The 27,265-nt window shown below is 38.8% G+C and overlaps 1 protein-coding gene across 2 annotated transcripts in view; it reads left to right on the top strand.

The window, feature by feature from the left end:
- The first annotated feature begins 4,774 nt into the window (after positions 1–4,774).
- plod2 (procollagen-lysine, 2-oxoglutarate 5-dioxygenase 2) overlaps positions 4,775–27,265 on the top strand; it is a 45,009-nt gene continuing 22,518 nt past the window's right edge. For both annotated transcript variants that reach the window (XM_082184319.1, XM_082184318.1), the window contains exons 1-6: positions 4,775–5,171; positions 19,717–19,808; positions 20,010–20,146; positions 23,856–24,019; positions 26,845–26,957; positions 27,172–27,235. In XM_082184319.1, the coding sequence (XP_082040445.1) occupies positions 5,075–5,171; positions 19,717–19,808; positions 20,010–20,146; positions 23,856–24,019; positions 26,845–26,957; positions 27,172–27,235 (667 nt within the window). In that variant the 5' untranslated portion in view covers positions 4,775–5,074. The remainder of the gene's footprint in view (positions 5,172–19,716; positions 19,809–20,009; positions 20,147–23,855; positions 24,020–26,844; positions 26,958–27,171; positions 27,236–27,265) is intronic.

Below are 27,265 nucleotides of genomic sequence, written 5' to 3'. Positions count from 1 at the left end.
CATTAACTGACATTAAGTAATAGCTATACATTTGTTACAGTATTTAGCGTTAGATAGCTGCACATTGACAACAGATACAATTTTTGAATTTGAAATAATGTATTAGTAAATGTTGCAATTAATATTAACTAACATTAATAAATGACGTATATTGTTCATAAAAATTGCTAACAATAACAACTTTAACCCTAAAATACACTTTAGAAGTGAAATAAGTTGTATATTTGAACCATTTTCTTTCAGCTGTCATCCCCAAAAAGATTGCTCTGCAGGCAGTATCAGCAATTTTATACACAAAGTAGCCTATAGTTATCTTATCAGCAATTTTATCCACAAAGTATAGCTATCTTCACAAATAAGTACAGTAGTGGTATCATGTGATGGAATTCAGATGATAATATCACGCTTAAACATAAAAGTTACAAAAGGGGGGGTTTGCTGGAATGCCATTGAAGAACCATTTTGGGTTTCTCACATAACCTTTCAATGAACAGTTCTTAAAATAACCAGTGATTTCTAGTGATAAGCAGATTTTAGTAATCAGAGGAACCGTTGATAACACTTTATTTTACAGTGTCCTTGTTATTTTACAGTGTCCTGTAGTTACTGTAGTAATAGCTTTAAATCATGCATACTTACAGTACATGCAACTAACCCTAACCCTAAACCAAACCCTAATCCTAATAGTGCATGCAGTTAATTATTATTACTCAGTACTTAAATGTATAATTACACTGTTACACGGACACCTTAAAAAATGTGTAACCAAACTGTTTTCCACTATAAAGAACCTCCTGTGCATTGTACAGATTGCATGGATGTAAAGGGTTCTTCACGGAACCATCAATTCCAATAAAGAAACTTGCATGGAACTACTGTAAATGAGTACAGTACTGCATTCAAGGACCATAATATTTATAGGGTACTTATATTACCTATATGAGTTATATATGCTCATATTTTTTCTCTCATAGTTTAACCACTGATATTATCCACTAAATTTAACCCCCAAAGCTTTTATATTTCCATTAAAGCATCATTTAGTATGTTTATAAGCCATTTTCCTCATGAGGGCTGTTGAAGATGTGAATCACCCCACAGTGAAGGTGATTTCTGGTTTTATGGTCATTTGGGGTCATTTGGTGCTCACAATGTAAAGCCCAACCCACCCCCTACACACATACATTTGCTTTTATATGATGATGAGGACCTCCCTTTAGATAAAGCTAACTGTAAATTCTATAGCAACCCAAACTTTTGGCATTTGTAATGGAATGCTATTTAGTTCCTTTCTGAAGCTGTTCCACAAGAATTTTAAGTTCCTTTTCGAGAACGTTAACTTTGTATTGTGTAGCTATACGCAGTGAGAAAACTCCTTTTCTCAAGAATATTGAAGCCTTTAATTTAAAACGCAGCGCAGCTGCACAGCCAGCACAATGCAGAGCTGTCTAGCGTGCTGATTGGCTGGGCTGCGGGAACTGCACAAACCTATGTTGAAGCGGTGAGGAAGCGTGATCCTATCAGGGCGCTTCCCGCGTTGCTGCTGACTATATAAGCTGCCCATTTCGCCATAGGAATCGGATTTAATCTCCTTCAGCGATCGACACGTCTTCGCTGACTTCTCCTTGAAGCCTTCGCTGTCGACAAGCCCCAGCAGTGGAAAGAGCGACTCTGCTTTGCAGTGCAACGGACGGTGGCCTTCCTGCTTACAGCAACTAAAGACAGGGATTCGCTGGCCCACGACTGGCCCAGCCTCCCCCTTTGCACATTCCCCCCGGTCACGATACTCCCTCAGGTCATCGAGCGGATCAGGGAACACAAGTGTGCGATCCTACTGATTGCCCCCCTCTGGAAAAACCAGACATGGTTTCCAGAGTTGGCGCAGCTGATAGAGACAGCTCCATGGCCTGTACCGCTGAAGAAGGATCTCCTCACACAGGCGAACAGAACAATTTGGCTCCCTCGTCCCGACTTGTGGGCCCTTCATGTATCGCCCCTCAATGGCTATCCGGGAACCTCCTGGAAAAGGTCCTAAACACTATCACCGGTCAACTAGACACTTCTATGCTCTTAAATGGTCAGTGTTCACCGGCTGGTGTGCAGCTCGGGACCTTGACCCTTATTCATACTTTCCTTTCTGCAAGAGCTGAGGGACGCGGGCCGGACCCCCTCCACACTCAAAGTATATGGCGGCCATAGCAGCCTTCCATGCTCCTGTGGCCGGTCAGTCCTTGGGAAGGGACGAACTGGTCATGCGCTTCCTTAAAGGGGCCAGGAGGCTTAACCTGCCTCGACCCCCCGTATACCTGTCTGGGACCTATCCATGGTCCTCAGGGCCCTTAAGGGACCCCCTTTCGAGCCGATTCAGTCGGCTGACTTAAAGCCTCTCTCACTTAAGACCGCACTCCTGCTAGCACTAGCATCGGTCAAGCGAGTAGGCGACTTGCAAGCACTCTCTATGAACGCTTCTTGTCTCGAATTCAGGCCTAACGACTCCAAGGTCATCCTCAGGCCAAGACATGGTAATGTACCTAAGGTGCTCTCAACCCCGTTCAGAGCCCAGGTCATTTAGCTATCAGCGCTTCCCTCAATAGAAGACGATAGATAATTGAGTCTACTCTGCCCTGTTAGGGCTCTCAGAATTGATCTGGAGCATTCTGCCTCATTCAGACAGTCAGAACAGCTCTTTGTATGCTTCAGCTGCCAGACCAAACGGCTTCCGATCACGAAACAGAGATTATCAGGATGGATAGTGGACGCTATCTCTTTAGCCTATGCCTCAATGTCCCATAGGCGTCAGGGCTCATTCCACAAGGGGCATGGCCTCTTCATGGGCTTGGTCCAATGGTGTTCCAATTGAAGACATTTGTGCGTCGGCCGGCTGGTCTTCGCCGTCCACATTTGTAAGATTTTATAACTTGGAAGTGCCAGCACTGTAGGCATGAGTGCTTGCTATCTGAGAGGCCTTGGCCCCTGAAGGTGCCTCAGGCCACACAGCCCCAGGTGATAGTTCAGAGTGAAGTCGTCAGCCAATAGCACAGCGTTTTAAAATGGGTTTCTACTGCATATAAAGCTATGCAATACGAAGTGAACATTCTCGAAAGGGAACGTACTCGGTTACTAACGTAACCTCGGTTCCCTGAGAGTAGGGAATGAGTATTGCGTAGCCAGCCGTGCTATTAAGCTGCACTTCAGGTCTGTCGCTTCATTTGATTTAATCTGATTCCTATGGCGAAATAGTCAGCTTATATAGTCAGCAGCCATGCCCATTGTGGCGCGCGCAACACAAGAAGCGTCCTGATAGGATTGCGCTTCCTCACCGCTTCGCCATAGGTTCGTGCAGTCCCGCAGCAAATCAAAATTCTCGAGAAAAGGAGTTTTCCCACTGCGTATAGCTACGCAATACTCGTTCCCTACTCTCAGGGAACCAAGGTTATGTTAGTAACCGAGTACGTTTTACTTACTATATCTTGCTTTGTTCAACTTATTTTGATTTTAGAAACAAACAGGCATTGTGACATTATCCATTCAGTTTATTTCTCAAATGAGTGATTCTATAATTGGAGATATTTTACATTTCAAAAAGTTAAGGGAAAAAAAACTGTTCACTAACAGAAATGCTTCAATCTTAATAATTATTATTTTATTTTTTTTATTTTTTTTACATAAAACGTTTTCCCTATAGTATTGTTTGTCAACTGTCAATTCTGTTACATGTCAACATTGTTACTCTACCTTGATAACAGAGTTTGACGGTAACAGAATTGACAATTTTTAACTTTTTACCCAAAAACTCCATTTGCTAGCACAAATGCTAAGAGCACATGGCTCATGATTAAGATACTTTTAAACAACCCACTGTATTTCTTTTAATATTGTGGTAACAAATTTGACGTTTCACAAAATAACTCGTGTAAGACCTTTATAGATTAAAATATTTTCTCAGAGAGAGCACACATACCTTCCAGTGCTTCAGATCTTATCAGTAAGGGAAAGTGGCATCATTTCCATATCTTATGGGAGATAATTGCTCCAATTTAAAGGCAAAGTATGGTATGGTAACAGAATTGACGCAAGATTTAGACACACATTTGTATAAGATAAAAGTTATTTATAAACAATTTAATGTGGTAGAATTAGGAACATTACTATTTAGGGCTTTTATAAATAAAATAACTGAAATATTACCAAAAGAAAAGTAAAATAAAATATTTTGATTACACAATGATACACGATGGGGAAAAATGCACTGATTAATTCGGACAACAAGAAATCATGGATTTTCAAATAAGACACTTTTTACAGAAAATATTATATTGTTATGGTATTTAACGTCTTGTGATCCATGACAATGAGTATTAATACAATAATTTAAAATATAACCATTTGAAAAGAGCAGGAAAAAAATAATGACTTTGTACACAAAATGTACCTGCAATTATAATCACCCATATACACTCTGTAAAAATGCCATTATTTTATTCTAACATCATTTGTTGCATCCATTTAACACGTCACATGGTTTTCTATTTTGTAATTTCTTTACATTTTCAAAGTTTTAACTTCGTTTTATTAATCTATAACTAATTTCAAAGTGGTCAAAAAGTGCTCTAACACTAGCACTCTAACACTTAAAAAATAAGAGCAAATTTTCACTTTTAGTGTGCTGTTTAAAAAAAAATATATATATATTATTTTACAGTGGGCGCAGCGTGACTCTGGGTGTGAAATAGGGCGGTGCAGGGGGGCATTATTTGAGCTCGTGTTTGAGGACTGCAGGAGGGTGGAGGGCTGCTCAAACACAGCTGGACTTGTTCAGTCACACACGCTCCTGTCACCCTGTCCGGGGAACTTCGAGGGCACCATCACACTCAGCTCGTTCTTGAGGGACTAATCAACACGTGTATTGCTACTGTTTTCCAATTGAAATGACTTTACATGTTTGAGAAATGTTTTATTAGCTACTGACCCAAGGACTTCTCGGACTCACCGCGTGCTGACCAGCAGCAGAGCTAAACAAAACTTCGCAAACTTGCTCGTCCACGCTGTCCCTGAGGACTTCACCGAAGCGACGATGGAGCATTATCGGTGCTTTTGCGTGTTCGTTTTGGTGCTGATGTCCTGTGTTCATTATTCCCTGAGCATGGAGAGGAACAAGGATATTCCAACAGGTAAGCGAGCCCGTTATATTTGGGAGCGCGCTGTGCTGTGACACTGAATGCGACACAACTAGAATTAGAACTAGAATTAAGCTTCCTCTAAACGTCTTTAAAAACGATGATCTGAACAATATGGTAACTCTAATTACCAATGACAACCTTAAATCATTACCATCTGATCAATAGATTATGCCCCTTTAAAGATAGTCACATGGTGAAGTTGTCACAAGGGAACATTTTAAGTCACCCAATGTGTGTGTGTGTGTGTGTGTGTGTGTGTGTGGTCCTGGTAAATCGTACGTTATATTGGGACAAAATGTTTCCTCAAAGATGGCAATTTCCAAAATCCTTGACCTTGTGGGAACCTTTTTTGGTACCCATGAGCAAAAACAGCTTATAAATCATACTAAGTGATGTAAAAAAAAATAAAAATAAAAAATAGCCTATATATATATATATATATATATATATATATATATATATATATATATATATTATGCAGAAAGCTAAGGATATAATATACAGTTTGTACAGTATTAAAAAAAAAAAAAAAATCAATGGAATGTCCCCATAAAACAGGAAAACCTAACATGAGGGGTTCCTCATATATCCCACATATGTGACAATATTCCCCAATAAGGCTGCCATTTCTTGTAGCCAAGATTTTAATGTTTGTGCCTATACAGAAAATTATTTTCAAAAATAACTCACCATGAGAAATAATCCCTGGAGAAAAAAAAAAAAGTCTGAAAACTAGCCTCTGTCTCCACTACAGAACACCTTGCTTCTTGCTGGGACGTGAGGGATGTCAGGTAGACCTTTTTTTTCACACATTCGTGTTGTGAGGGAATGTGTGTGTGTGAGAGATATAACACTATGCTGTTCAAACTACAAGGCTGAGAGTGTAGTTGTCTAGTGCAATAACTACACTGTTATAAAATTGCAAAGCACACTGTTAATACACACAATAATGAGTCAAGCATTTCTTTGAAGCACAAACAAGTTTTTTAATTACTTTCTGGATTCCATTAGGTTGTACAGTAATTTGTTTGCTATAGTAAAACATTAACAGCATAAAAACCTGATTAAATAATTAAAACGTCTCTATGTTTTGGACACAGTTGCCTGTGCACTTTTTAGTTACTTGTACAGGAATATAAAGTCTCTCTGTTGAGTTTCAACAAGCCTAGTCAGAGGGAAAAATATGACCCATACAGTTTTCATTCATTTTGACGTTTATCATTTCCATGCAACAGAAATGTGTCAATATTTAAACTTGACTGTCCTAGAGCTTCATTTATAGTGCTTGCACAAGGCGATAAGCCTAACGCATCTATCAAAGCGCTTAAGAGCGCAATTTATTGCTTAAATAAATGTCAAACATTTTAGAAAACAACCCTGTGTGCTTGTCACAGGTGGTTGCAGGAAGACAGAAGAAGATGAAGGTTTAATGGTGACCAAACTAAGACAGCAGAACAGGCAGCAACACACACTATTTACAACAGAGATCAGACAAAGATTGACTGAACAAACGGAACTTAAATGCAAACACAGATGACAATGATTAACAAAACACAGGTGATACAGATAATGATGATTGACTAAACACAGGTGATACAGCTGAAGTGATAATGACAGTGAAGATGACACATGACATGATGAGGCAGACAAGTCCAAATGAAAACAAACTAAACCTAACACCACTGTGACAGTGCTCTGGATCATCTAATTAAATGCTCTTAATTGGGCCTGTAGACTTAAGTCAATTAGGTTTTATTAATGCAGTTATAGGCAATGAAAATGACATGTAGGTCAAGTTCTGGACAAATGTACTGTCAGATACAACTTTATTGCAAGCTTTACTAAATAACATCACATCTAAAAAGCATCTTTCTAGAAAGGTCACTAGGTAAAACTTTCCAAGAACAAATACCCCAACGTGCAGCCATATGTCACATTCGCGTATTGTACGACTGTGATTTCACAGTTTAATGGAGGGCAAAGGTGTGAATATTTCATGTGAATATGTGTAGGCTATCTGCTGAGAACGTCTGTAACATCTGCCGTTTAGTATAACACAACTAAAGTACTGTTTTGAAGGAGTCAATCTTCTGTTTCACATTTGAAGCCTTTGTAAGGCGTTTCTGTACAAGTCAATGAGCCTCGTCACCCGCCAAAAGTGCTGTTTCCATATCATTTGTCATTGCGAAAAATGTGCTTTCCCCCACTCTTTTCATTTTCTAGCAAAATAAATCTACTGCCAGTTCACATATTTATTTAATTTATTTCCTTTTATTACTCCAACTTCGACCTTTTGGTCTTTCCATTTAAATTAAATTCCTTGATAATCAATCAAATAGCCCTGCTTACAAAAACCTGTCTTAGATTGTTTGCTGGTCTTAGCTTGTTTAAGATTGTCTCCCAGTCTGATTTGCTAAAAAGAGCCCAAATCTCTTTCAAATCAGCCAACAGACCAGGCCAAGACCATGAACCAAGTTTAGGCTGGTCTAAGAGGGGACGGAGACAGCTCTCTTGACTTATCAAATGTGTTTGTACCTGTTTAGGCTCCTCTATTTGGTTGAATAGTGGATGATATTTCATATTAACTATTATATATATATATATATATATACTTTTACTTCCATAATCAGAAACATGAGTGAAACCAGAAAAAGTGTAGGGTGGGACTTGGTTTTATCCATCAGAAAGGATTGTTAGAAGTCACATGGAAGCCAGATAGTTGAAGGGGAGGGGCTGAAAAAGAAGAGGGCTTGATGACATTAGCAATTGATTTTGTCAAATATTTTTGATTTTGTGACATGCACAGATGAATCACACAAAATAAGACCATTGACATGCATTACAAAAAATTTACATTTTGACCATGTTGATTTTAAACTGTACCACGTTTCGTAAGCTGTCGGTTAAACCACTGCACTGACACATACCGATCTCAAGAAATCCGGCTGTAAATTTCCAAAGTTAAGGTGCACAGCAGATTAAAATCTAAATTGGTCTCTTAATTGCCCCCGATTTGAGTTTTTTTCCGTACCTTTGCACACAGTAATTAAGCTACAGTCATTAACAGTTACTGGTATGTAGATGACGCATGCTATCCTAAATGCAGGGGAAGATATAGAAAGAAAAATACATGGCTTATGTAGCAGAAGGGGAGTGAACGGCACAGGAAATCTCTAGTGTTTGCGGCATGACATCACCCCAGTCTGAAAACCCATCCGTCTGCCTGCGTAGCCCAGAAACGTCATCTCTACACAGATGCCTGTGGGTGAACTATCACCTTCTGTGAGTTTTCAATGTCCACCCACGTTTATCCCTCTGTGAACCCTTCAAAATGAAATACTGCCCTGTGAGTTGAACTGCAGTGTGAGATTTACAACTTCCGAGTCCCAGTAAAAGAGAACATATATAGTATATGCTAGTCTATAGTGTTGACTGCTGGACCTGGCAGTACAAGCCTGTAATTGGTCTTGTGCAACATGGTGTCAGTCAACCACACTCTTGATTAAAGAAGTATGGTTTTGTAAAAGCAGTTTAGATGGATGTCTGCTGTGTTTGACAAACCGTTAAATGACTGTCCGAGCCAAAAGACACATAAACAGAAATACAGTTTTATCGTCAAATTTTAACTTTGTGCCACAACCTTGTGGCCTCTAGTCTCGGTTTTTACTTTTTCTCTGATCAAGGTTTGCAGGCAGCTGCTCAGATTTGGCAGAAATTACCATTTATCTTCCTATGACTTTTATTTGATGAACTATGAGCTCTGAGGGACACTTCAGCATGTCTGTTCCCCTAGACAACACATAATACATCAGCCTTCAGGAGCATAAAGTGACTATTACAGTAAAATACATTACTATATTGTAAATATTTCAACAAGAGTTTTATTCTTTACACAATAACTCTCCAAAAAAAAAAAAAATGCAACACTTTTACCTTTAGGGGTACAACAGGAAATTGTCCATTATTTATGCATTGATGTTCATAGTAGTACCTTAGGGTACATATTTCTGCTCTAAGGTACTAAAATGCACATTTTAGGAGTAGATAAGGTACAACGTTTTCCTTTTAAGGGTACTGCCCCAGTGAAAAGCTGCTATACCCCTAAAGTTGCAATTTTTGGACATTTTCTCTGACAGTGCACGGACTGTGTACAGTTCATCTGGCCAATAACCATTTTTCTAAGGTGAAAACACACAGAATGTTCTTCGGTGGGGTTTATTTTATTCTGGTTACTAGAGCAGGCTTGTTGCCTCCTTCAATGGAAGTCTGTGGGATTTTACCATTAAAAATCACTTTATCCATTAAATCGTAATTAAAAGCATGCACACCCAGGGTCAGTCTGTGGCATAGGCGAAATAGGCAAATGCTAGGGGTGCCGCCCATCCATAGGGGTGCCCACGCTGAAGCTGGTAGGTGTGTTCGACTTGAAACGGCGCTGAGCAGACCAATCGGTGTATGACATCAAAGTACTGCGGGAGCTTTTTCGAAATCATACAGAGCCGTCTGCTTTCTAATCACTCTTGCGATAATTTGATGTCATACACCAGTCGGTCTGCACAGTGCCGCTTCAAGTCGAACACACATACTACAAACTTCAATTACCTGATTGTGACAGATGGCCACACTCACTTGATAAATTAGCATTAGCCTGCCATAGATACCAAGAAGCCCTCTGGTTCCTAGGGAAGAAGAAGAGAAGAGGAAGAAAAAGAGAGATAAAGACAGGGGTAATGTGATGTATTGAATGAACATTTTATCTAATTGCATAGTAGTCAGACGATGATGTTGGTTCTTTTGAAAAAGCTGGCTAGAGTGAACGTTAGTTGTTTTTACCTTAAAATAGCAACATTTTATGTAAAATTGTATCACCCAATGGTCACATATACTCACCAGGTACAATCTTGCCTAGGGCAGCAACTTGGTCAGGGCTGGTAATATGCACCTAATATGTGCTTTTTTATAAGTACTAATAAACAGCCTATATACATGCTAATTAGCAACTAGTTAATAGTGAGAATTGGACCCTAAACTAAAGTGTTACCAGAAAAAGAAATGCTAGGTTTCTTTTCATTAATTTTGAACAGACAGTAGTGCAAATTACACTTTGTTCCACTTTGAGGCATTTAGTCCCCTCTGAGGTAGTTGGTACAGTACAATATCCTTTAGTGTATTAAGCACTAAGCAGTAAACCGAATGTACTCGTGTGTAGCCCCTCCAGCTCTAAGCAGGACTCGAACCCAGCCCCATCCACATGGGAGACAGGCGCTCTAACAAGGAGGCTAAAGACTATAGTCTCTAGAGCACTTCTTGAGATTAGGGTAGTGAGGTTTACATGCATGCATACATACATACGTCTGTTACACTCACTACTCTAAACCTCACTCCCATCCGGGTCATGGCACCACCTGTAGCCCCTCCAGTTTGAACCGCCCACTCTAAGCGGTACTCGAACCTGGGTCTGCATGGGAGGCGGGCGCTCTAACAAGGAGGCTAAAGTTCGGGACGAATACATGTACCCACATGTTGGATCATGGGTTTTTTTTTACGTAGAAAGCGTTAGGAATGGTTTAGTCCAAAAGTTGAGAAAAGCAGGACTTTATGCAAAATGAGGAGCTGGACGACAGCTAGTTGCAGTGAGGTGCAGGTAGTGACGTCTGTCTTGGTTTACAACTATATTTTTCAAATGCAGTTTGGATGCTGTCAATGTGACTAGACTAGTTGGGTTAACAGAAGTGTATCAAACTGTTTAAATAGATTGATTGAATTTTGAGCAGCACTGAACAGACATCTACAGAAAAGGCCAAAGTATACTTCATTTATGACAGTTTTGAAGACTAAGTGTATGCTTACAGTGGAACTCTAAGAATTAGCAGTGATGCTTGCCTTCGTAGTTCATATCCTTATCCAACTCTTATAACTGTGTGCGGTCTTCAATCTCTAGGTTATGAGGGTTTCCAGAATCAAACAGAAGCTGTTCCTCTGTTTGGCTTGTTTAAATGCTCTGGCCAACAGCAACTCCATGGCAACGCTTAACTTAGCTCAGCACAGGAAGTGATCACAGTAATTACGAGCTTTAGGTCACGGCAGGCGCAAATTTGGTGATGTTAACCAAATATCCTCCTCCTCTTTCTCTGTTCTTCATATTTGTGATTGTTTTTCCAGCCAAGGAAAAAATAAATAAAGAGTTACTGGTAAGTTAAAGCCCCAACCGAAATATTGTGGGCAAGCCCATGTTAAACCAGATGCTGCTGATGTCATGCAATGTTCCATTCTAGAGGCAATTACAGCTGCTTTGGAAGGGGTGCATTTGAAGCACAACCCCATCTGCCAGTGTACTACAAGATTCTCGGGTTATAGACACGGGGGCATGTTTAAACAATCAAGGAAATTTCCAGGCCCCAAGAGAGAAAGTTTTTCTATATAAGTTGCGAACAGCTGAAATAATGTCTGTCTACAATCACCCCACCACCAGTTTCCCCTAGTTTGTTTTGCACCCAGCCTTCAAATTTGGTTTCTGGTCCCTAAGTGATAACACATTTGGCAGTCACCTGGCTATAGACAGAGATTTAGAGCATTTTGGAAAATCAGCATGTCTGTGTTTATAGATAAGTATCTCGTTGTTGAGTCACAGCTACCTGTGGTTACATTCAAATTCTTCCGATCCGATTACGTTTTTTTCTTGCAGTGTAATGAGGCGTAAGTCTGACCTCTAGACATTTGTGTGCATATATGTTCTGGCAGTTTATTCTGGTGATTTTGGTTGAGTTTGAACTAACATGCTCATGTTAAGCGGGCAGAACATGGTGCTCCCTACATCAGTTCGGAAGTGTTGGTCTGTTGGAGAAACATAGTGACATACTTACGCTGAATGAATAAATGAATGGGTGTTGTGGTAAAGTCTGGCTGTTGAGGGATCAGACTGCCTAATGAGGTCAGTTATATGACTCAGTAGTGTTTCTATGTTTCCCAGAACTGCCTGAAGTGAGATCACCTCTGTTAGCCTCCATTTTATTTGCTGCTGTAACACAGTGTTCTTATTAAAACTGGCTTCATGTATAGAAATAGATTTAGCTGATGTTAATAATTATAAGAATTTTATAGCAGAAATAAGTTCTGAGCAAAAATACAAAAAATAAAATTACTTTTTCAATTTCATTCTTTACAAAATGATTTCATCCTGTTGCTTTAGGAGACCAATAGGTTTAACAATACTGCATTTGTAGCTTCTGATCAGTGTGCAACCAGTGTTATTTTATTCTATATTTTTTGTTAATATTTTGAATTAGATTTAATTTTTTCTATTTTCTATAAAGTTTTAGTAATTTTGATTCAAATTATAATATATGCTTTTTATAAATTTGATTTTTGCACACAATTTTTTTCAGACCAATGCGCCAAAAGTGCAAATATTATTGGTTGTCCAGTTTTCTTCACATTGTGACGGAATAGAGATAAGAACAACTATATATGAAAAAAATATTATGTCGCATTGATGGCATGCGAATGGTTGTGTTGCTTTGAATAGTTGCAATCAGACTGCAGAATTATTGCAGTTGATGGGCTGAAAAACTTTATCTTTTATGATAACATTTTCATTTACTTTTACAAAACCCCATTTATAGTGCAACAATTGTAAGGACTCAGTACTCAGTCCAGTCCTACATTGTCTTAGTTGGGATACAGTCGACTACTGTTCTTTTAGAATTCCAAATCCTCAACTCTTGAGCCCACCATTATTGCACCCTCTTGAGAAGAATAATGTTGACTTTGGAGTGCAAGTAAATATTAGTATTAATTTATAAAATAGGCTGAAGCCTTGTCCTAGACTAAAATGCATGTTTTAACTGAAAGCAACTTGCACTTGCATATCTTAAAATATGTCAATGCCATTGTTTTGTCTCAAGATGCACACCAGTATTGTTGTTTTTTTCTACTGCACATTTATAAAAGCTACTTAAATATCCTATTTGAACTAAGGCCTAATCCTGGCTTAATCTAAGCTCTGTCTGTGAAACCAGGCCATTAACTTTTAATAAAAATAAATAAATAAACACACACACAAATATAATAGCAATATAAAGTCCTATTCTACAATTTTACTCTACTATTTTTTTTAATGAAGGCTTGTTCAAATTAACTTTCATTTAGGTATAAAAACTTTTAATTGACACATTTCTGCTTTGTATTTCTGAATAGTGATATGCATTTTCTTCTACATCATTTGCATCATTATTCATTTGCTTTTAGAATAAGGCCCGTAAAATATGGCCAAATTCGCCAAAACTCTGCTCCGATAGCGTGCACCACCTCACCATCATTCATGGCATCAGTAATTGTGAAAGGATGGAGAAGAGCACCATTACCAGAATTAATGCAGATGCACTGTGTAGTCAAGAACTTTCAGAATTTTAAAGAGCCCATTCATGTGCCTGGAATGATAATGCACAGTTCCAGATAAATCTGCGTTATCTTTCACAATAACACCATGCAAGTACAATTCATTCTTAGTTCATTCCCCCATATGATTTACCCACCTGATGTATGTCGAGCCACCAGAGAGCTGACCGAAAAAGTGTGAAAGGCCATGTTATTGTAGACTGAGAGCTTACTTAAACATATACCCGTCTCCAGAGCCTCAAGCATTACTTGGAAGATAAGCTGAGAGGGCCACAGAGAAAACATAGTGTGTTCTCTAGTTTCCAGTCATTTTGTTGAGAAATGCTTACTTTAAGGGGCATTATTTTGCTTTATCTTGGACTCTGACTCTCCCACTGAGACTTAATTGTTCTTTGTGGTAGAAGTTCTGAGCGTATTACGGTGCCCTTCCAGTGCATTGTGAAAGTTTACACAGACAGCCCTGGACTGTGTGAGCAGGAAAACTTTTAAAGCACCACACTGAGAAATGAAACAGCTAGCCTGTCTCAAGCAGCATTCCTCTGAACCTCAGCAGTTCACACTGATCTGTCAAACACTGTCTCCTCAAGTCAGCCCAGACTATGTACTACATTCAAAATAGCCATCTTTTAAAAGCCCACACAGCTTTTTCCGCAAATTTTTTTTTTGCTCTAAAAACAGTGTTCCTACATCAAGGAGCGGAAAATGAAATTCTTTGGAGTGTTGGACAGTGACCTCTCTGTCTGCACTGAATGTCTGCCTGCACTACATTACGCACTATCTGTGGACTCCATTAACAGACATTATTGCCCCTACAAGGTGCACACTCCCATATGATTATTCTGGTTTTGCTATTCTTACAGTTTTAGATGTAGGCTAAATGAATCATGGGAAATACATATCGATCGAGTGCATTATTGCAGCTGCTTTAAGTGATTACACTATGTGGTGGCTAGGATTCTGTCTTTGAGAAGATACTTTAGAACCACTAAGCACATCTTCATCTTCCCATGAAGCTCCATATGGCAGACATGTCAAGATTAATATCACATCATAATTCATTATTTACCAAAAGTGGCTTTTGAGAAAGAAATAAGAGAAACAGCATATCTTATCATCTCATAAGTTAGAAATCACATTTAGTTGAGCGGAAAATTATTTTAATAAGCCTCACTATTACTATTGCTTATACTTGTTTTTTCAAAAGCTAAGCTTAGGGTTAGTCCTTTGTCTATTAAAGTGATGTAGGGAGCACAGCTCACACAGAAATCAAATTTTTTGAACCAGGCAGCTTTCTGTTGGTCACTGCAGCGCTTGAACACACCAAAAGGACTAAAGGCAACTGTCAACTAGCACTCGTTCGCTAAGCTGAACAGCCAATCAGAGTTCTATTTCTCACCAACAGCCTGACGCCGATTCAATATGCTGAATCGCACACCCCAAAAAACAAAACAAAGACATCTGACTAGTGCCAGCGTTTCGGAAAACACCAAAAAAAACCAAGCAGACAGACACTAAAAAACATCCAGATGTTGCCCGACAGCTGACCATCGGCTTGGTGTGGCCCTGCCTTTATGAAAAATCTGTAACAAATGTACGTCACGCAGTTAATTCCCTGTTGAAATTACTTGATTTCGATCATGCAAATTCGCTGAACAACGGTTAATGTGAAACACCTTAAGTATTAAATGTAGGTGCATAACTCTTCTCAAACTGTCACAACCAATACCTCAAATCATTTGATTAATGATGCTATTGCTTTTCTAATTGATCAAACTTTCAGTTTTTGCCTGGGCAGTAAGCAACCATCCAGAACAACCTAGCAACAACTAAGAAACATCCTGTCAATCACCCACACTGTAAAAAGTGATTAGTTGACTTAAAAAAAGGAAACCCATTGCCTTAAAATTATTAAGTAAATAAATGTCATGCGTAATTGAAGTTATGTGTGAAAACATTTAATTAATAATTTTAAGGCAACGGGTTTCCTCACTTTTTTAAGTTAAGTCAACTGATCCCTTTTTCACTGAAGAACCTAGCAACCACCTAGCACAGGAATGAACAACTTTGGTCCTGGAAGGCCACTGTCCTGCAGAGTTTAGCTCCAACCCTAATCAAACGCACCAGAACAAATGAATCAGCATCTTCAAGATTACTAGAAAGCTACAGGCAGGTGAGTTTTATCATTATTGGAGCAAAATTCTGCAGGACAGTGGCCTTCCAGGACAAACGTTGCCCATCCTTGACCTTACAGTACCCAATCAACCACCTAGAACCCTCATTGTAATTGTCATTGTAAAATCAATTACTCTAAACACCTTAAGAACAGCAATAGAAATGATACAAGACAGAAGACAAATCTTCCTGTGAAATCTTGTATTTGAGCTGAGTGGAATGTTTAAGTCACCTGTTTATCTTCATATCATTGCAGACGGTGCTGTTCGACCATTACAGCACAAGTTGTGCGTCATCACATACTTGTTGTGTGTACTGTATATTTATAGGCATGGCAACTGATTGTCTTTAAGTTTGGTGAGCTGGGCTTGTGATCCAGCCCTCAATCTATCTTGCATGGCAAGCAGAAAGACAGTGGCTAGTGCACGTGTTGTCGGGTACTGCAGTCATTTATTTATTGATGTTGTCTTAAAAGGATCAGGGGAAGGTTAGGTCACTTGTGGGTCAAAGCAATTGGTGTTTATTTGTTGGCCTTAGGAGAAGACTACAGACAATGTAACAATCCACCCCCGATTGCCCACCCTCATCTGTTATGTAAATGTTTTGAGACATGCTGGGAAATAGCCTCCAAATTATTTTCTGGTGTAACTTTTCAGATCTACATAGCCAGAATGAAATAGAGTCATATATATACCGTGCTGTGATTGATTATACACAGAAATGGATTATTGTGAAAATGTATTTTAAGTACAAGGAGAAAACATTGAAAGATGCATGCCGGAACAGTCCCAGTGGTGTAATAAATTCTATATTGGCAAAGCATGAAGTATACGTGGATGAAAAACGTTGGCGTATTCTGAAAATAATGACATTTAGATGTCGATTCCAAACAAGATACATAGCTCAGTATATCTTGGTTAAACAAGCAATCATTGATTTATCCATGATTTACAAGTCCCACATGAAAATGTTATTTTTCTGTGGTTGCTCTCTCAAAGCTCTAAAGATTTTTAAGATCTCTAAGATCTTAGACAAAACTGATACTTCACTGCAATATAACCGAGATAATTCTCATAAAATCCCAGAAGAGAAATCAAAATAGAGACAAAGGAGACATTTGCTGGGATACAGTAAGAATATGTATGGGGCTATACAATGAATGTGGCCATAATAGCTAAGGTTATTTTATCTTGGAAGAATTTGATATGAAATGTAGGCTATGAGTTCATATTGAGATTTTGATAGAGGACTTGGCATATTGGCAAATCTAAGCATATCTTTTATGAACCTGAGGAGATGCTGAAGCCCTCTAAAACCTCAAATGCACGTCACCATTTGGTCACTATTTGTATTTAATTTGTTGCTGTCTTGGAGAAACAACTGAGATAAAGAGATTTTTTTTTTTTCTTGCTCATGGGAGTGTACAATGATTAAAGACCCTTCAGATTTTCTTTAACATGACCCATGTTTAAGGCTGACGTAACCAATGAACAAAAACAGCTGTCCAGACAATCTCATTGTATAGAATTCCCCAGCTGTTACTTTAAACTCAAGCTGCTCTTAGAAAGGGCTTTCTCAGACAATGAAGCTCAATGAGACCTGGACGTTTATAGGATGCTGTGTGCATATGGCGTGACCATCATTACTCTAGTGGCCTTACGTTGGATATAACATTACCGTCTAAGCATCCAGATTAAACATTTACTGCATCTAATAGAACAGCATATAGCTTATGTATGTGAGAGGAACCAGGCCTTTCAGTGTGGAACTTAGAAAGGAATCAGAGGGAATAGTTCAGTTCAAACAAAAAAAGCAATGAAGCTTGTTTTGTGACGGTCTCCAGGGCTTTCAGCCTTTTCTTGAGAAGTCCCTAGCAATTGTATTGTGTTCTTCAGAATATTTTGGCTCTTTTCTTATACATTGACTTATACTTTATTTATGCTTCCATGGAAGCTGTGCTCTAACTTCTGAGTTCTGACTGTGGAGGAAATTCAGTGGAATTTTCTCTCATTGGCTTTAATATGGTAAAATCTGCTGAAAGTATCACACCCTAATCTACAGCTGAAACAAATAGTCTAATAGATCTAATAGACCTGTAGAGAGCTACATGTTGTCATTTCCATTAATTTCAATGGCAGTTACTCGGATGGTACACGATCTGCTGGAAATATGTGACCTGGAGGATGCCATCTTTTCTCCGTTTTGGATCAATTGAGCCATAAAGCCATGTGACTGATCATATTGCCAGCATATGTCAATTTAATGGTGATAAGAGCTAAGAGCCCTAGAATGGACGCCCAAAAGCAACAGTGACTAGGGAAAAACTCTCTAAGACGTCATCAGAGAAGGAATACATAGGAATGTATAAAACATAGTAAATGTTACATTTCCATGCTTTGCTCAGCACATATGGAGTACTAACACTATTCTGAAATTGCACAGTTGAGCCATTTTACGAGGTGAGAAATCCTGTTGCTCCTGCCATAACTTTTATTTTATTGCTGAATGTATAATAATGTGACCCATTCCAAAATGAATGAGGCACAGGCACTGACCAGTTGTGACTTCTCATTCAACTTGATTTTCACCAGAGATACACTGAACACAATTATAAATGCAACACTTTTGTTTTTGCCCCCATTTTTCATGAGCTGAACTCAAAGATCTAAGACTTTTTCTATGTACACAAAAGGCCTATTTCTCTCAAATATTATTCACAAATCTGTCTAAATCTGTGTTAGTCAGCACTTCTCCTTTACCGAGATAATCCATCCACCTCACAGGTGTGGCATATCAAGATGCTGATTAGACAGCATGATTATTGCACAGGTGTGCCTTAGGCTGGCCACAATAAAAGGCCACTCTAAAACGTGCAGTTTTATCACACAGCACAATGCCACAGATGTGGCAGACTGGGTATTTAGAAACCCACCCATTTAGATGTTCAGTGTGTTTATAAACCCACCAACGTAGTTCCTACTATAGAGAAAGCATTTTAAATGCAGTTTTTCTTAGTGGTCAAAAAGTGAAAGTGACTTGTGAAGACACTATATGGTAACCCAAATAGTTTCTTCTAATCCAGTTAATTCAACAAAGACAAGTATTGTGCCACCTTTGCTCATGGGCAGTACAGTATACCTGTTTTTTAAGCCAATCACCTGAACCGCAAATACCATGTGACAAAACACTCTAATGTATCTGGATATGACTTTTAAGTGTAAATAAAAAGCACTGAAGCAGTTTTCCAAAGGCCACACAATCATGCACAAGAACAATTGAGGTTGTATTCTATACATGCTTGTCATTTGTTTGAATCAGTACAGTTGTAAAACCTACACTGTGTTACAGAGTTACAGCTGACGTACACATATCCTGTTCCTTACTCTTAAGTTTGCTTAAGATTTCTCTGGGGCTGTTTTCCAAACCAAGAGATGACGGACGATTGAAGTTACCCAGCCCTTCACACCCCAGTCTGGAATTTATTTTCCCACAGTGCTCTACTAGAGGGTCTGTACCTGCTCACTGGCACGTCCAGAGGAAATGTAGTGGGTGCTTAAGAAACTTAAGACCCTCTTCTGCAGCTAACCATCAGCACCACTGTTACCACCATCCGATGTAACACTTGTACACATTATGGAACACGTCCTGCCAAAACTATTTCAAATCATGGTGATTTTTACTTTACTCTGCATTTATCCTCACAGGAGGAGGGGATGAACTTTGGGAATCAGTCTTGCGAGTGTTGACATAGGTTTGAGGTTCGGTTGTAGTTTGGTTTGGAGTAACAAGATACCCTCTACTTCATACTGTAGGCAAAAAGCAACATATATTGGTAAGGAGTCACTTTAGTGAATGGCAGGCTTTTGGAAAACCTCATCAATCCTAAATAAAATCCTAAAGGTTTTCAAGGAATATAGCCCTGGAACCTCTTTATTTCTAACTTTTTTTCTTGATTATCTTTTGTCAGAAAAACTGCTTGTACTTACTGTTGCAACGGAGGATACGGATGGCTTCCACCGTTTCATGCAGTCAGCAAACTACTTCAACTTCAATGTGAAGGTAAGATTAATTTCACACTTCATTTATGTCACAAAAAAAAAAAAAAAAAAAAAAAAAACACACACCAGGCCCCAGTGCGAGACCACTGCTTCTCACCTGGGTGCTTAATTTTTAAACTCGTTCACAACATGCAGGTAGATGGAGGTGTGATGGTAGTATGTTGACTGAGCTGCTGTTTGAACTGACACATGCTGAATGCAGGTGCTGGGGATGGGAGAGGAGTGGAAAGGAGGGGATGTCGGTCGGTCCATTGGTGGAGGTCAAAAGGTTCGACTGCTGAAGGAAGCCATGGAGTCTCTGGCTGACCAAGAGGACTTGGTGGTCTTGTTTGTGGACAGGTAGGTGTGCTTGTCAATTGTCTGAAAAAAAGAAAAAGAAAAAAAAAGACAGTTGGATGATCTTTATCTGGCTATGGGGCTGGTTTCTTTTAGTAGTTTGATGGGTTTGTACAGGTTTTGAGAACTTTTCAGATGGTCTGGCTATCAGGCTATACACTTTATATTGATAGTCCACTTTAGACATTTTACTAACTATAAATGACCTTGTAACTAAGGTCAACTACCAGTCATTAGAGTATTAGTAGACTGATGGTCCCCCAACAGACATTCTACTCAATATAGGTAACTTTGCAAGTGCATGTCAACTAATGCTGAGTTCACACTGCACGATTTTAGCCCCGATTCTCACTCACCAACAGGTTTTGAGAGATTGGCGAAAAATGCCCGAAATCATAGGCAAATCGTTGCTCGTTCACGCGAGTGACAATCACGCGGTGTGAATTATCAAAGACGCATGCTAAATATCTGGACCTGTCGGCGATTAAAAATCCTGCTGTGTGAATGTGTTCTGACTGAAAACTACATCGGTGATTACCTACAGCCAGTGAGCGAGCAAGATACAGGGCAGCGGGATGTTATAGAAAGCGATGCATAAGGATGTAGTGTAACGACGCCCAGTTCCAGAAATGCACTAATATTTTGTTGGTAGTACCAGTTTGCAACAATTATTAGTTAACACTAAGTTGTTAACACTTCGGAAAAAATAAGAATTCGTTGTTACACTACATCCTTATGCATCGTTTTCTGCCAGGACTTTTATGTGCTTTTCCCAAACCACTGAAGTGATGCCGACGCACGGGTTAGAAGTAGCATGAGCCGCCAGGCAAGTGTTATTTAAATAAACTCCTGATGTACTTACAAACTTTCCAATGCCTCGTTTTATGAGTACAGAACCTATTTGTACTACTGTAGAAGTTTGGTACCATTTTGGGCATTATTAGTGGGATAATTTAGGAGATACATCCTTGGATCCATTAGCGCCTGCACTAAGCCATCCGGCTGATTTCTCTAAATAAGCTCTAACTTTAATAATGTTCAACCAAGGGGAAAAAAGGCTTCTGGGGGGTGTTTGGCTCAAGGTCATGGTGCAAAGGACCCTAGGTTGATTTTACTCTGAACCATCCCTTTAAAGGGATACTTCACCGTTTTTTCATATTAAACTATGTTATTCCCTTAACTAAGACGAGTTGATACATACCTCTATCGTCTCAGTGCGTGCACTAAATCCCTCTGTCTTGCGGCGAAACTTTGTTAGCCCAGTTCATTTAATATGGGCCAAGCAGAGAAGATACCAAACACCTCCACGTTTTCCCTATTTAAATACAGTTACTCGCGAAGTGTAACTCGATCTAGGACGGTGACACAAAACAAAACGTTGCGCTTTTCTAAGCGTGTAAAATGGATAACTATTTTGTATGGCGGAATACCATAGCAAGTGCTTGTAAGCACTTCGACTTGGCGCAGTAATATCTTCACTAGAGGGAGCGGGGGCCGGTGAGAGGATTTTTCACGAGTGAAGATATTACTGCGCCAAGTCGAAGTGCTTACAAGCACTTGCTATGGTATTCCGCCATACAAAATAGTTATCCATTTTACACGCTTAGAAAAGCGCAACGTTTTGTTTTGTGTCACCGTCCTAGATCGAGTTACACTTCGCGAGTAACTGTATTTAAATAGGGAAAACGTGGAGGTGTTTGGTATCTTCTCTGCTTGGCCCATATTAAATGAACTGGGCTAACAAAGTTTCGCCGCAAGACAGAGGGATTTAGTGCACGCACTGAGACGATAGAGGTATGTATCAACTCGTCTTAGTTAAGGGAATAACATAGTTTAATATGAAAAAACGGTGAAGTATCCCTTTAACCTAACAGTCTACTAATATTCTCATGACATGTTAGTTAGTTGATATGTAGTTGCAAAGTTACTTATAGTTTGTAGAATGTCTAAAGTGGACTATCAAAAGTGCAACCAATGTTACATCGTGAACTATAACATTAACAACTTTAAAAGTTTGAGATGATTAGCAAAGATGTACTGCTGGTGTATTGTTAAGATACCACACTAAATCCTGGGTTATTTTATTTAAATTTGTTTACTAGTTAAAGACACGTCTAACCTTGGGTAAACAAAATATGAAATACAATTTTGAAAGTGGGTATAGCACCGCTTTAGACTCTACATTATGAAGCCTTTGATAAGCCTAACCTGCATTGCATGGCAACTATTAATACTGGGTAAAATATGAACAATCTGAAACATGAAGCAAGACAGCCCAAGATTAAGTGTTAGGGATTAATAAACTTTGTTAACAATTCATGTGTGAAAGGCCCATAAATGGAATCAGATTTACTAGACAGTAAAAATACTGGTCCACATACCAGAGACAGAAAAGCTTCCAATATTCATTTCTCTATGTGGGGACTAGCTGTGAATAGACTCTAATCTGCCATAAAATGCTTACTACTTACTTTGCCTCAATACTTACCATAATTATTTACTTAGTAATTACCTGTAATTTAAAGTAAATTACGCCCAGCAAAATATATAGTCTAGATAAAGGCAAAATAACTGGCTAAATGCATAGTAGTTTTTCATCAACTATAGCAAAATGTGTCATAAGTGTAAATGCATATCCATTTCAACCCACCTCAGTAAGAGAATTCTTATAGTATAATTTCCAGTTCAATGGGAAACATCAAGACTGCGTGACAGGAATTTGTTCAACAATTCTGTAGACCTACCTTTAAAACCAAGGCTCTTACAGAAATGGTGGCGGTTTGCTCAATTTATGCAAATCAACCATAATAAATTGCACATTATTTAACTTCATCGTTCAAGGGAAATTACAGCATGTCAATTTATAATGAAAGTGTGGCAAGTTTTTTTTTTTTTTTTTTTTTTTTTGCTGTGCAGGTCTGGGTGTGTTCTACAGAAATGTGAGTGATTATTATGATCACAAAGCAGTAAAAGATTAGTGTCTGAAGTTAACTTCACGCTTACCTGCCACATGCAGTGCCGTTTTATCAAGGGGTCATTTATATAAATCACCTCAAATCGAATCAAGTCCTTATTGTAGAACTCTCTGAACTCTGAAGCAGCTATTTATACACACCCATATATGGAATTACACATATTTCTAGGTCTCCTAAACAGCTCAGAGTTCAGAAAAGTTTAGAATAACATTCAGGGCCGCACGTTCGTGAATAGCTAGCATTGTGTATAAGCTAAACATTTAGGAAAGTAGCTAGCAAATCAGAGTTCTGGGATCCTCTGAAATATATTTTACAGTATTATTTCCTTTACAGGTGTAGTTGAGACCATTTTGCCACATTAAAGCTGTGTCACATATTCCAGAGATGAATTTTAAGTCATGATAGAAAAAAGGGAAATGATTTGTGTGCACAGGTGTTCCCCAGACGAGAGGAAACCATGGTGCCTCCCTCACAGTTTACTTCCTCTGATGACATTTATAGTTACTAACGTTACCAGGCATATTAATAGTGTCTGAAATAGAAGACCAAAATGCCTAAGAAATGCCCTCCACTCCCTTCCACCAGTTCAGTGAAAATAGACACAGCATATTAAATTAACTGGACGTGGATTAGCAAACATAATTTGTGCTACTGCTTGATAATGTCTTAAATGTGAAAATCATTGATCCGTTGGGACGCTTGGTGAACATAACAATTTAATTATTTCCCCTCTTTAGTTATGACCTCATCTTTGCTGGTGGACCTGAGGAGATTCTCAGAAAGTTCCAGCAGACCAATCATAAGCTGGCGTTCGCTGCTGAGGGAATCATCTGGCCAGATTCTCGACTGGCAGAGAAGTATCCTTCTGTCCGGAGTGGGAAACGCTTTCTTAACTCTGGAGGTGTGTAAAAATGGGAATGGCAAATATATATAGGATGTGAAAATAGGAAAGTTGCTTTATGAAGCAAAATAATTACTCATTACTCAAAATAGTTACTCATAGTGGTTTATCAGATGAGCCCAAAGCCATTGTATTATTGAGATTCCTCAAGAATTCCTCAATTACTGAGATTTCTGTTCAGTTCAATTGGATTTCTACAGCTCTTATATTCTATCAAAACAGCATGATGGCATTTACATGTGCTATTTTATACTGATTATGCTAAATAACCAAATAAAGGTCATGCAAAGTAATGCAAATGCCTTAATCAATATTATTTTTTAAGGGAACGGCATAAACACATGGAAACCACACATGCAAGCTAGAAACATTTCTGTTAACTTGAATATAGTGTTTCAGACATAATTCTTGGTATCACAATGAGAAATCTGCTGCATTTACATGATCTTTTTAAATTCATAAATGTGCTTGAGTTTCTCACCAATTTTGGTATAAATAAACAGACTTTTGTATATAACTGGTCAAAATCCGATTGGCACACATTTTTGGCTGTTACCCTAATTTCTGCATCTAGTAACTTATTCATTGTGTACACATCTTATATTTTTATGTCAAAACCTGACCGATGTTCTTGTTGTGTTATAGATATTCACTTTCACTAATCAGCATTTTGTAAACACTTTTTGCATTTTGCAAATGTAAGGACTAAAACAAACCATTCAAGTATATGAACAAACGTTTTTAGCTTTCATGCATCATCCAACATGTGTCAAACACACTGTTACCACAAGGGGTGCTATAAAGACCAGTGCGAAATAGGTTTTGTTTCAGCAACAGATAAAGACAACTTTGCTCAGAAAGTTAGTTAAACGGTTGACATGTACTGTTTATAACAGGCTACCTGAATCTGGTTTAAGAGCACATGCACATTAAGACTGTGCACAATTGATTTGTACAACTGTTTAGTCTGTAAATGTGCTATTGGTTCTTCACAGCTTGTAATACCTTATGGTTTACATTCTTCAACATCCCATGTTATTTATACACATGTTTGCATGTTTTGCTTGTGTGTTTGGGAGGTCAGTCTTCAAGAATTCAACTCAGGCAGCACATCACTGGAAGACTTTATGCACATGAGGTCATGGCCAGCTGCCATTCAGCCGTATCATCACAGTGCAGTTTGCCCCGGACGCTTCTGTGTGGGTTTGTTTGGTCTGGTAGGATTTAGAACAATGCAAGGAGGGTGATTATAGAGAGCGAAGTACAAACAGTGGAACTTTTTTATCTGTATAATATGATAGAGAAAGTGTTTTCTGTGTAAACTGCCAAGCGGCCACTCACCCTGTGGAATTTCCTGAGGGCCACCAGGCATAGTGGACTATTCATCCAGGGGTCTTCATGAATGGTGCATTCATTTGAGTGTGTGTACGTGTGCATCCATCCATCTTTCTCAGATTGTCCATTGAAGAACAGTAACGTCAGCCCCTCTGTACTCAAAAAACCCTGTGGTCATTGCTCGTCTGAACTTTGTAGTCCTGATTCTTTCTATTTTCATCTGGTCAATTACTGCTTTGACTGCAGTGGTCACTTCGTCTTGTGTAGTGTCCTGTCAGGGCGTTGAGCCTGTGTCATTAACAGGACAAGTTTGTTTGTGTTGGACTTCCTGGTTGATTGCCTGTACATCCAAAATTGAAGGTTGGTTTTATCCCTTCAGCTGCTCCGTAGATTGCGGTGACTACTGTTTTGTTTCAGTTGGACCAGAAATGTCATGTTGATCAGTGCGTTTGTGGAAATAAGAAAGACTGCATTGCACAGCTTGTCTCTTTCTGATCATCCCTTATGTTGCCCAAATTTAAGCTTCTTGAAGGTAGAGTTGATTTGATCTGTGGGAAAAAAAACATTCTGGATTCTAAATTAAAACCACATGTCATGATGCATTACATCTGGCTTCAGCTATTGCTTTCGAACCTGGGCATTATGTCAAGGGTTTTACTTTTATTGCACTGTAATAAAACAAGATTCATGTCACCACATCTGAGGTGACCGCCTTCAGACTAAGAATATCTGCTAATTTAGTGAATGAACTGACATGTAAATCATATTTGCTTGAAAACTTGCCTTGTTTATCGTCTTCTGGATTCTAGCGGATTGGTGATTCATTGAAAGATATCAAGTCTCAATTTCCAGTAAAATCTTTTGAGGTGTGATGGTACCTTCTTAACAGATTTGTACAGATTCCTACTAAAGCCACCGGAAACATCAATTTGATGTGTTTTAAATGGTTTTCAGATCAGCCTATTAATGTAGGCAATATAAAAAGGTTATTAGGAATTAAAAATGTCTAGGGCGGTTACTTAAAATAGTTCCTAATTCCTGTGGAATGATGGTATCTAAAACTGCACAGAGGCCAATATGAGAACCAAGCCCTACAATTTTCAACTGTGGTTAGAGCTTTAAGAAAATGATGAGAAATCCGTAAGCAGGTTACTATAGAAACACGGAGAGCCAGCACATATGCTGATTAGAGTCCTCCGTCCTGAGTAGATGTAGAAAGTCTGTGCCTTCTGAGGTTAGACATGGCCACACAACACTTGTTGCTTGTTGGTCAGATACTTCTGCCAGACTTCCCACTGTTTTGAGGGTTTGAGGAACCGCACCAGAATTGGGAGTGAGATTTAAGATTCTCAGAAAAGGCATAATTGAAATTGGAATTTTTGTATCCAGACATCCCATAATGTCAACGCTTTACACATATCTTTTACATTGTATACTTTCTTTTACAACACATACAGTCCATAAAACAACCAATGTGATGTCTTTCACAGGCTTTATTGGCTATGCTCCATACATACAGAAGATTATGAACCAGTGGGACCTTCATGATAACGATGATGATCAGCTATTCTACACGAAGATCTACGTGGATCCACTTCAGAGGGTCAGTGAAGAAACAAGCCTTAAGGCACAGACTGCGAGAACACAAATGTGCTTGTAACTTGACCACATGCACTTATAAAGTGCTTACAACCATATCATACAATTCAAAAGAAAACAAACTGGTAAAAATACTAAACTATAAACAGTTTACACAAGGACAAAGGTCACACCGTCACTTTTACACAAAGTCAAGTGTGTTCTCTTCTTTATTTTAGGAAAGGCTTAATTTGACCTTGGACCACAAGTGCGAGATTTTCCAGAATTTGAATGGAGCAGTGGGTGAGTCAATCCAAGATGCTATGTAAAACT

Source organism: Leuciscus leuciscus (genome assembly GCF_965113295.1).
Source record: "Leuciscus leuciscus genome assembly, chromosome: 11".
In the NCBI taxonomy this organism is placed as follows: domain Eukaryota; kingdom Metazoa; phylum Chordata; class Actinopteri; order Cypriniformes; family Leuciscidae; genus Leuciscus; species Leuciscus leuciscus.
This window is presented reverse-complemented; position numbering and strand designations above follow the sequence as displayed.